The sequence below is a fragment of the Halyomorpha halys genome, unplaced genomic scaffold, assembly GCF_000696795.3.
Source record: "Halyomorpha halys isolate HHAL.00 unplaced genomic scaffold, Hhal_1.1 Scaffold596.1, whole genome shotgun sequence".
NCBI lineage: Eukaryota > Metazoa > Arthropoda > Insecta > Hemiptera > Pentatomidae > Halyomorpha > Halyomorpha halys.
In genome coordinates this window covers 502,519-515,048 of record NW_027106269.1, presented here as the reverse complement: position 1 = coordinate 515,048, position 12,530 = coordinate 502,519, and the positions used below count along the sequence as shown (strand labels likewise).

Here is a 12,530-nt window from a genome sequence, read left to right as displayed (position 1 = left end):
ATATATTTTATGAATTCCTAACTGAACTCCAGGATTATAAAAGACATAGACGTAAATCATTTTTAAATAAGGAACGTTAAAATAGTTTTCGATGAAAAATGAAAATGTTTCTGCCCAATGCGGAGTAATGAATTATTTTTTCATCTGTCATACACCAACTACAAATAAAAGGAATCTATAGATTACATTCAGCTATAATTGAACAATGAGATAAATAAATGTATTATCGGTATTTTAAATAATGTGACGGGATTAGGGAGTGAAAAAGAGCGTGGTGTACGATGGTCGTTATCTGCCCCACTAATGGACAATTTATCTGCCTCGGATTAGGAGGGTTTAACAAGGGTCCTCTCTGAGCAAGATCCTACGTCCCTCAGAAATTATAACCTTCGTTTCAACACTAGTTTCTGTTTCACTTTACCTCTTTTCACTTCATCTCTTTATTTGAGATTTATTGTATATGAAAATAATTAAAAAACAATATTTTATCACTCACTTTTTCTGTTCTGAACGAAACTTCTTGTCAGCAATAGAAGTATGTCCCACTTTATCCAGTTCGTTCTTCACTTGAGAACAATGCCATGCTGTCAAAGTGAAAAACACTACGTTAGAAATAACAATCAGTCCTTCTGGGCAGATGAAAAACAGCAAAATCCCGTACGTGTCCCCTGAAACAGAAGAAGTATAGTATCAAAAAACACAACAAATTTCTCTGTGCTAATCCGTAGACAAGAGTATTAGCAACCATAGTTCTACTTTTATGTAACAATAATTATGGTTTTCATCTGGCGCTAAGTTAAATTGGTCATGGATCATATAGCTCTAATCTAGAGCCATAAACAGAATGAATATGCTTAGGAAAATAGGAAATACCAGAAAAATACCATACAGGAAAACAGTTATCCGTGTTTATGAAGCATTAATCCTTATTAAAATAGATTACAGCAACTTCATTTATACCACCGCAAGTTACAGTAAAATTAAAAGACTAAATGAAGTCCATTCTTTCCTCTAGGGTTATGGAACAAGTCTAGTAAACAATTCATGTGTAAAAGCTGAAGTCACGCCTATCTCCTATCGCCGTCGAAAGTTATGTGCCAAATATTTGACTAAAGTTTACCCCCAACCAGAAAACCTTATATATAAATTTATTTTTGAAAAAAGGGATACTGCTAAATATGAACGACTAAAAAATGCCTTCTTCTCACTCTGGTACAAAATGAGATGTGATTTATCTTAATTGGAACCATGTAAAATTACTAACGAAAAAACAAAATTACCATTATCACTCCCTTACATAATTTGTAAAAGTTTGCAACAATAAAACATGCCCCGTAAGAAATAACACGAACTTTTCTTTCATTACTCAATAGCTATCTGCACTGGATACGAATTTTATAATTGTATATACGGACGGCTCGAAAACGACGAACTCAACATCGTTTGCAGTCTTAACTAGTTGAGTCAACAACTAATCACTCAGCAATAGTTTGCTCTGATTCTTTAAGTGCTATCAAATCCCTTTTCCAAATCTTCTCAGTCATCCCTCTTGTTCAAGAAATAAATCATATAGAAAATTCTTCAAGAATAATAACGTTTTCCTGGGTCCCCAGTCATTCTGGGATTCCGGGAAAAAAGTAATTAAACGTAGCATAAACAGTAACCCATCGTAACCCAAACGTAGTAAACCCAATCACTGGAAAATATAACACGCAAGTCAAAAACATTCTTCAGACCTGTTTCGACCAAAACGGATTAGGATCTTAAATGACTAGCAACAAAATTGGACAGCGTCAGAAAATAATCTCAAAATCATAAACCAAATATGATTTGCTGGTCCTCATTCCCCAGAGTATGTTAAAGAGAGGGGGTGGTGGCTATAACGCGCCTTGGAATTGGAGACTCCGGTTGAACCATCTTATTACTAGTTAAGAGAGATCCAACTCAGTGCCAACTATATAAATTAGCTTTAACAGTTAGTCATATCTTTGAGGAATGTCCCTGAGACAGAGAGATCAGTGTGATTGTGAAGTGTGGATTGTAAATTTGAGGTGTGGAAAAAATTCATAAAGTGTGCATCATATGTTGGAACAACTTCAAGAATATTTATAATTACTTAAAAACCATTTTATAACATTCATTCCTTTTTAATATAAGAATATAATGAAAAATCTTGCAAATAATTATATATTTATTATGTGTTTTGTCTCTCAATTATAACCCTAACACTATTCAATATAAATTGAATATCCTCCAGTGACACAATCGTTTTCGTCAGTTTGATTAGAAAAGATGTTGAATGATGATTGTTAGGGTGGGTTGTGGTTCTAGGAAAAGGGAGTTTGTCGAGAATGAATCCGTGGGAGGATATTTTATGATCTTGTGAAACACTTAAACAGAAAGATCAAAAAATACATTGCTTGTTAGGAATGTTTCTCAGAATGAATCAAGCTTACTGAAGACACTGAGGTAAATAAAGCTGACGGAAAGAGCATCCTAAAGAGAGAATATCATTTAGAGGAAAAACAGTAAATGCATAAACATGTAAAGTATAAGTAAAAGTTAGCAGCCGAAGGAGTTAAGGCGTTGCCTTAACAACCTCGGGACTGCAGTGGCGCTGGTTTTTTAGAAAAAAAAATAACTCTTCCATCGGCAAGTCAGAAATGGTCAGGAACGGAGTAACAAAAAAAAAATAATGGCAACTATCATCGCTGCAGTGGTTGCCAATACATGGTTGTAGTGGTGCCAATACATCTACCGTTAACTATCATCCCAGGGCTAGTTCCACAATACTGCAACGATAGTAGACTGCCTTTGTAGTAAACCCTGTCATGGCGGCCAACTATCACACTATGTTAGTGACTACGATAGTTTCCGTAATGATTATTGTAAACTGTCTTAGTTGATCTCCAGTTTTCATGGATTTTTAACATTTTCAATCTTATAGCAATGAATGAATAATTATTTCATCAAATAATTATTTAATCAAATAAAATCAAACAGATGTTATACGATTATTTCATCAAATTACCATGTACCTAATAATTGTTATTTCAGAAATAATCATTTTGTGAGTTAACCCAACAATATTTGAAATATGCCTTGGCGTATTCCATGCTCAAAATCCACTAATTCGTAACCTAGTTTAGCAATATCTTTTTACCAATCCTACAAAACATGTCTCATTTTTTTTTCAAAAATGTGCTAAAACTTGTTTAGTTTCCCTGTAGTTAATTTTCGTGGCACGGTATGTGAATATTTCACATAGCTATTGAAAATATATTATATTGTCTAATGGTAATTCCATATTTTCGTAGAAACGTGAATCATGGGATTTAAAAAGAGAATCCTTCAAAATATAAATAATCAGGATCTATTTCGGAGATTTAAACAAATATTATTTAATGATGGATCTTCGATTCCTAGAATTGTTTCATATAATTGTTTACACACAGTGAATCCAATATGCCATTGTTTGAGGGTGAGATAAAAATAGGGTTGAATCCATCTTTTTATCGTTTATTATTTATGTATTCCACAATATTCAAAGTTCTCTTTAAGCATATTGAAAATTAAATTTAGTTTAAGTAATTCGTCAATAATCAGAATTAAAGCCTAAAAGTTATTTTAAAAAATATTATATATAGTTTAATACCATTTTCACTTTTAAAATCTACTTAAGGATAAATGAAAACAGTTGTTTGGACCACCAAATGGTTCTTCAAAAGAGTATTCGATTTGAAAAAAATAAAAATGACTGGTTTTATTTTTCTGTGGAAGACTATTTACTTTGTATATTAATAATTCAGAAATATATTCCTCTTTTTTATTTTCATTATTTCCCTATATACCGGACTACATTACCTTTTTTCTTGTCAACTTGGAATATGGTGGCAGCTGCGTGGACCTATAATTACATACATGTAATTATATTTTTTTACCTTTATAATTAGTATTGATTTTACATAGAAAATGTTTCTCTTTAATCCATTAGTACTATTACCTGACTATTGACTATCCCTTCTAGTTGAAAATGAATATAATATAAAGTCAATAAATAGAAAGAATGAATTCAACAAATTTAAATACGTTTTGGAATTGTGATAAAACATCATCATAATAATAACTTATTTCAATTGCACAAGTTATTTCTCTTGTATATTTAATTTGTAAATTTCTCTTGCAGAGTCAGGTAAATCAATTTTTTTATCTCAAAAAATGGTATTGAAAATAGCTTAACAATATTTTAAAAATTAATTTTTGATTTTGTTAGAAGACGTGATCCAATATATCCTTATTTGTTTATAAAGACTAGAAAATTTTATAGAATAATTAAAAATGGAATATCGATATTTTATTTTGATAAATACATATTTATTTCGATATTTTGTATTATTGTAATATCTACAGGGTAAATAACAACAATTTTCCGCTATTATTTTTTCGAAATATCATATCGATATATTAAAATAGGAATATCGATATTTTATTTTGATAATAACATTATCAATAATAATTAATTATAATAATTGTTATTATTATTATTGTTGTTATCATAATAATTGTTAAAAAAAAAATCGCTTAAATTATTTCCTGTATCATAAAAAATGTCAATTTTTCATCTCCATGTCTCATTTATATCACATCTTAAAATTGTCAGTTAAAAATCTATGGGAGTATTGGTTTGCCTGGATCTGATGAAGGAATTTAATTAAAGTTCAGCCGCCAGTCTGAAATTAATCAAACACTGAGAGCCCTTTGCCTTCACTCATCACACGTCTTTACTTATCGGCTCAAACCAAGACAGGCTTTAGGATAGGTATTTGTAGGTGGCATGAAGAATTAAAAACCTGACCACTAATTGATAGTTTTAAGTGTTTAGAAATTACTGTTGTACTGAAAAAATTATGAAATAAAAAAATATATATAAAAAACCACCGAGTGACATTACGTGCTTTTTTTTTATTTAGTACGTGCTTATTGGAGCCAGGAATCTTAAATGTATGAAGCAAAGTTATCCGCATTCACATATCCCGAGGAGTTGTCTAAGAAAGGAATTAGACAGAGAAATGCTTTATTCCATATGCAGTACTGTCCAAATATTGTTTATTTCTTATCCTAAGATTGAATTTGGACAACTTTGAGATCACACTTACCTTTATACTTCGAGAAGAAGCAATACAGCAATACAAGTTAAAGGCACTTTGTTTAATGGGGAATAGGAGGAGAGAAAAAAGCATAATTATATTGTTTTTTCAACGAACTTCGCTCTCATCAATCGAAAAGTATACTTTAAACTTCTCTGCACAGGCATTACGCGTCTTCCATGGCCAAAGATGTGCCCCATTCTGCTAAAAGAAACCTATAGACTGTGATGTATATAATGAAACTTCAAAGCATGCAGTTATGAAAATCATCAATACAAGAGCCTTAAAGTTGGAAGCTTGTTTGGTTAACCACTGTGGTTTCAACATCATCTGACTGTAGTGCCTTCGTCACACTTACCACAGGGTCCCCAAACTCTTGTGATCGCTAAATTAGGACTAATAAAAAAATAACTGTTAAACACTATGTCAAGTAAGATTTAGCAGCTTATTACTGATGTCGATAGAAACTGATATACTTAAAGAAATAGGCATTGAAGAAGTAATTTATATTTCTGATCATTATATTTTCTATCTCCAGTGAATATTTGATCTTTTTTTTTTTAAGTTTTTTAAAAATTGAATGTTGGATCAGCTTTTCAAATATACAATAAATAATAATTTTAGACAACACTTGCAATTGTAACTAGTAATTCTGTTGGTAACTAAAAGTTGATCAGCGAATAATTTGAAGCGTCCCCATCTAAAATCTTGATGGCCCCCTTATCTTAAAGTACTCTATAGGTTAAAGACAGCCTGTTTGTCAACACTGTTGTAAATCTTAATCCACTCAGTAAATAAAGCATAAATAGGCAAAATCAAGTCAAGCCATAACAAGGATCCTTTAATTTGATGATGGAATGTTCCCTAAGTAGTAAATACTACCATAACTAAATTCTAATTAAAATAAATCTAACCTCTTTACATAACAAACTATTCATACCAATGCTTAAGGATTATTATTTGTTCATTGTCAATTAACTCATATTTCTTCCGTTTTTATGTAATTGTGTGAATTATCTACTGTAGTTTAGTTCCTGTCAAATCCCATACTGGTTCCGATTGGAGAAGACAAAGTTGTTTAATAAACAAAGAACACGAAATGTTTTGAGTTAGATTTTAATTGAATTTGTTTGTGTAAAGTTAATGGCCCCGAATCAAGCCTATTCAATTTACTAATGAACTCAAATGAGTTACGACTTCATTTGTTAGACAAATACACGTTAGTTACTCTGTTCAGTTTAAATCAGACTGCACGTGCCTCGGTGATATGTTCTCATTCCCTTATGATGAAGCCGATGAAAATATCGCCAGCGTAATAATCTCCTATAAATATGGATTATTACTAACTCGATACCCTACACCGACCTAATTGCGTAATAAATAAAGAATTTAATTAGACAATAAATCGATTAGATAAGGTGAAATATGACTCGGAAAAGTAGGGGCTTTAAATAACTCAGGGCTTCTATTTTCGGCTTAATACGAGGGCACTACCTAATTTGTAGACTGTAAGTTGCTTGTTTTCAGGCTATCGCCCCGGTTTTTAGGTTATTACAAGCCTTTCATGGAAGCTTGTTACGGATTCAGGGAACAGCTAGCTCATCATATTATTAATATTTATGACCCGCTTCGGTGCTAGTCTCCTCTTGGCTATTTTCATCTCCCTAGATAAGGAGGGTAATTTATTACCAAGACATTTTTAGGTAAATGAACTCTTTCTAAACTAATTACTTTTAAGTACGTTCTTGAATAATTCCGGAAGTACGTCTGCTCTATAATTAGCCTACTTTTTTTCTTACTTCTCATTCATATTATGTATTTTCTGAAAATAACATTTTCCTTAGTATTTCTTTGATTTTTTTTTTACACCTCCTATCAACGTTTCGGGAGTTTCCTCTAATAATTAGGATTACCTTAATTAATTAATAATATTGTATAACTTCAAATTCGGAATTGTACATAAACTAAACATTGATTTTGAATCTTTAGTGAAATTTCTTACCTTATCTCAAATTTTTATATGTTAGGGCTACAAACGGGTAGGGCTGTAAAACCTTATATTATTCATTGATCCATTTTTTATTTTCCTAAATATTAGGAGTTAGATATTTGAGACTTGAAATTTTTTGATTAATATTTCAAGATTCTAAAATCTTTAAATTTAAGAAAGTTAGTGGATTTAAATATAAAAGAATTACATATTATTTGTTTTAAAAAAAATACTGTCCATTCAATTTTTTTGTCATCATCATTTAGTATAACTAGATATATTTGGTCCTAATCCGAATCTACTTCTAGTGTAGAAAAGGCATTCTGATAATGATTTCTGTGTGAGTAACATTATAATATTGGAATTTTGGCGGTGTCTGCTTAATGATCAAATATAAATGAGTCAAATTTGTATATCCTGTTCTCAATATGGTTATTGCGAACTCTCTCCTTCGAACGATTTGACGTGGTTTAGTAGTTTTTTTTTTTATTTGCTTGTCGGGCTTTCACTCTGCATTTATTAACTATATGATATTTCATTTTCTAGGTGAACTCTTTTGCTCTCAGAATGACCGTGCCTAGGCCTAGAAGAGTAGTTGCCTGTTTGGCAGCTATTTGTCTGTGAGCTCGTTTCCGTTGCTACCCATATAAACTAAACAGTTTTACCTTATGTCTTTTATTTCATAGTTTCTCACATATATTCATATAATTCTGTCAAAAGTTCACAATATAGAACGCATTTTTAACACGTTTCTTGCTGGTCTTATAAGGAAAAATCATTAGTCTTAGATAGAGGATAAAACCAGCTTACAGATACAAGATCCACTCGTCTTGTAAAAAATATGGACCTAGTTTTTAAGAGGTTTTCCTCTTATAAATTTTTTTTATAATTTTATTTTATACATTATATTTTGTTTATTGAAGTTTTTCATTTCATCCTTCATACTAATCAAATATATCCCCATTATATTATTTTATATTGCAAAACTAAATAAGAACTACAACTCTAAATTGAAAATGTTTTTAATCGTTCAGTTAGTTATTATACCTTATAAACAAAATCTCTACACAAAATACTAAATTTTAAATAAGTAAATAGGTTTAAAATTTCATGATTGTATTAATAAGAAATATTTTAGTATTATACTTGGAAAGATACAAGAGATCGATTTAAATGGTCACATCGTAGTCGGTGAATTATATGTTAATTATTTTTATTGAAGTATCATTTTCGTAAACATAATAGGTAGATATTAAATTATCGTATAACTTTTAATTCTAGTAGACTACCCTCATATTTATCTAAGTCAGAATTAATTTTTTTTAGCTCAAGATCTATGGATTATGCTCCCTCTCTTTACCTTATGGTAGATTCTCCTAATAAACTTAATAAGGGTTCTTATTTATTTTTTTTTACTCCTTGTCTGGACTTTTTTGAGATATAGCGGATGGAGAGAAGTTATTCTATAGGTTTATCTTTCTATTTTAACCTTAGTAGAAGGACAAACTCTCATGGCGTAGACCACCACGAAATAAAAGTCAACCTACTCAGGCTTAAATCGAAGGATTTGCTATCATCGTAGTGATTACGGATAGGAATAAGTTGAAGCTATCCTCTACAGAGAGCACTCAGCTTTGAATACCATGCGCGTTTGCCTAATAACGTTTATCCAAAATAGAAGCATTACGCTCTGCACCTCCTGAGCTGCGCTAAAAGGTGAAGAAGCAGAGTGTGTTGAAGTGGTAATTTTTTTATTAATAAATTATCAGTATACATATTTCATTTGTTTTGGATATATTTATTTTGCTTATGTATAGCTTTATTAATTTCACGGCTCAGCTCCACGCAACTGCCATCATATCGTGTTATGTTCTTTAACGTTGTAACATTTATTTGTCAAACACCTTATTTTATAATATGATACTATTAAATTCTGATAAAATGGCAGGGACAATTTTAAAACTTAAGAAACTGTTTTTACCTTTTCCGTGGAAAATAAATTTTGAAACAGGCAATCCGACTCCTCTTCTTCAAATAGTTTAAGTAAATAATGAGATATCAACTATTTTATCATCATAATTTTTTTTAATTTGCGTTAGCTCCCGTTGACTATATCCAGACATCACTACTGTGAATGAGTGCTTAACAAATTTAATTAATTACAAGAATTTTGGAACCCTTTGACTGAAGTGTTACCAATTTATGTTGTAAAATAAATTGATTGTTATGTTCTACCACCTATGGGATGAATAACGGTTGTTTTTTTTTAGTTGCCGAACGTAAGCAATGGAGCGTCAAAACACACAGGTCATGCAATCACCGCTGCTTCTTGCCAAGCGCATTCCTTCAAACATGAAGGCGGTGGCGACGAGAAATTCCCCCCTCCTACTGATCCTCAAAGAGATAAAGAAGCCACCGAAGGGTGTTAAAGCTCACGCTGAATTCCCCTGTTAGCCCCCGGTCCTCAGCGTGGTGTAGTCTCGTTTAATGTAGCGGCGGCCTGCCCAAAGTTAACTGGGGCGATCTTACCGCCTTTTTAATACTATATTTTAGCCCTTATAGCTGGAGTCGTACAATAACTCAAATTTAAGTATTTATTTATTTTTTTGATGTATATTTATTTTTGATATCCATGTAAATTTTAAAAGTTCTAAATTTAAATATGACATCGCTCTCCAGGTAGGTAAATTACCTTAATTCATTTGTAATTATGACATTAAAATGTGACTATAGAGTTCTGACGGTCAGCGATTATAAAAACACAATCTCTTATAGCCATGTTTGCTCATTGTTATATCTTTCAAAAGAGAGGGATATTTGAATGGTCAATCCAGATATTATTGTGTCACTCAAAATTTTTTAATATAAAAATTCCATTACTAATAAAAGGTTTTTTTTCCAACTGGGATAATTATTGCTTGGTATTGTTACAAATATGTATGTTAACTAATTATTATCTTGTCAATTTAAATGAGACAACAAAAAAAAGTCCTTTTTCATACCGGTTATGACATATTTATTAATTCAAAATTGAGAACCATAATATTTGTTAAATGACACTTCAATTTACGATAAAAACAAATTTATGCAAAATAAATAAAAACTGGATAATAAGTGTGTGGAATAAAACCTGTTAAGAAGTGTGCTTTAGAATCCTTATTATTAATTTTTTTTGGGGGGTGGCAATTATTAACTTTTAATTTTCAATACTAAATAATAATAAATACTAATACGAAATACTAAATAAATATTAATTTTTATCACTTCAATGAATTGAGCTTGACAAATTCAATAACCATTATTATAATTTTGACATACTGGTTTAGTAATTTAAAAAAAAAAAACTATTATCAATTTTATTAAATGAATTTAAATTAATAAAAATAAAAATACGCATCCTGAAAAGTAGGCCTAAAAAAGTCGTTTATTTTATTTTGTTTTATGAAGCAAGTGAAATTACTTTTTGGCGTCCTAAAAATCCTTTAAATAGGAATTTTTATAGAAATAAAAAAATATTTTACCTGAACCACTTTGGTACGTGAGTCGGTCTAAATTGTTTCAATAATGACCCTACTACAGCTAACAACCAATATATATTTTTTCTTAATCGTGCAGGTAAAATACATTGTGCGTTCTATGAAGTTTATTATTTTAATTAATACTTGAAATATATTTTCCCTTCTATGTGCAAAGAAATATTTCTCTTAATATGTCGAGCAAAGAGATATTGATTAAAGATGCAAATCGTACCATATAATTGAAACCTTAATAATACCAATATATTTGGTAAGCTCTTAATTAAAAAAAATTTTAAATATAAAAGACAAGTCAACTTCCAGATTAATCAAGTTTGAACTAGTAATGATTCGTGAACAGATGTAAATGGAACCACGAAAAAACCCTGACAGGAACTTAATATACAGATCTGTACTACTTGAAGAGTTCACAGGTATTTTAGATGTCATGATGTATTCTTTTTCCAATCAGAACTACAAAAGTTTAAATTACCCTTAAATTTTAAATATAATTAAATAAAAGATAAATTGTTGTAATTTACTATTGTGGAAATATTATCTCAGGCCCTATCTATGAAATTAGATTACGGTTAACTTGCATGAATATCTTACTGTGAACTGCAGTATAAAAACATAAAAGATATTTGACAACTTCTTTCTTTCACAACATGGCTATTTGAGAAGTCTAATTACTGATCATAACACCGTTGAAGACTTGGACAACTCCACTGACATACACATTGGAGCGGATTTGGATGAGTGAAAAACTTGTATATGAATTTTGTTTTTAAATAATATAACAAAATTCTAATTTCTTCCAAAAGAAAAAAAATAAATGTAAGAGTAAGCACTTAGTTTTAACTAATCTGCATTATGCTCGAAATATATATCTTATTCGAATACGTTAGATCGATACCTCACAAATACCAATTTCTCTTCCAAAACATCTTAAATTTTTAAAACTTTTTTTTCTCAATTAAGCTTCTTGAAATGTTTATTTTTTAATGATTCTTATCAAAAAGTTATTAAAACTTATTATAAAGCACTTTTTACTAAATATATAATAAATATTAAATTACAGATTTTTGTACATTTGTTTCTCAAAACGAATTATATTGATTTACACCACTATTCCTTTCACCGGCACATCGAACGATGGTTAGAGTAAATAAAAAATTATAATTTAAACCTACGGAACAGTAACATAACTCGTTTTTTTTAATTTTACCAAGAATAACACAATTACAGCCGTGTTTATTGCACCAGGAGATAAGGGTAATTCCTGCGATTACTATAACTTCAGATAAAGGACATCCCATCACAAGAGATCGTTACAAAAGTTTAAGCATATAATAGTAATCTACTTACCATGGCCTTTAATTGCACCTACGCACGTTACCAGCGTGGACAAGTACAATCTAATATCTCTCAACGGACACCCCTCCTTAACGGAGTTCTTAAAGGACAACTTAATTAATGTCCCAATCAACGAGGTACAAATTCAATACTCTTTATAACGGAAAATCACCAATTCCGGACGTGGGCTCCGATTTAATGCTCCATCTGAACTTTTGAATTCTCTATGAAGTACAATAGTGCTATATAAAATATGAATGGGAACTTATGATTCCAGAATTAATGTGGAAAAAATTATTATTTTGGGAAAATGTTATAAGTACGAGTAATAACCGTAATACTGTTTTAGCCGAATATATTACGGCATTAATAAAAATTTGTTGTAAACGAATATCATTCATTATGTACTTTAAACACACACACAAACATATATATATATATATATATATATATATATATATATATATTCAGTAAATACAAATTAACTTTTTTGTTAACTTACTGAGTACATTTATGTAATTT

At 30.3% G+C, this 12,530-nt stretch overlaps 1 protein-coding gene across 1 annotated transcript in view; it reads right to left on the bottom strand.

The window, feature by feature from the left end:
- LOC106684643 (G-protein coupled receptor Mth) overlaps positions 1–12,530 on the bottom strand; it is a 137,000-nt gene that overhangs the window by 5,956 nt on the left and 118,514 nt on the right. The window contains exon 4 of the mRNA XM_014426851.2: positions 497–668. Coding sequence (XP_014282337.1) covers positions 497–668 — 172 coding nt within the window. The remainder of the gene's footprint in view (positions 1–496; positions 669–12,530) is intronic.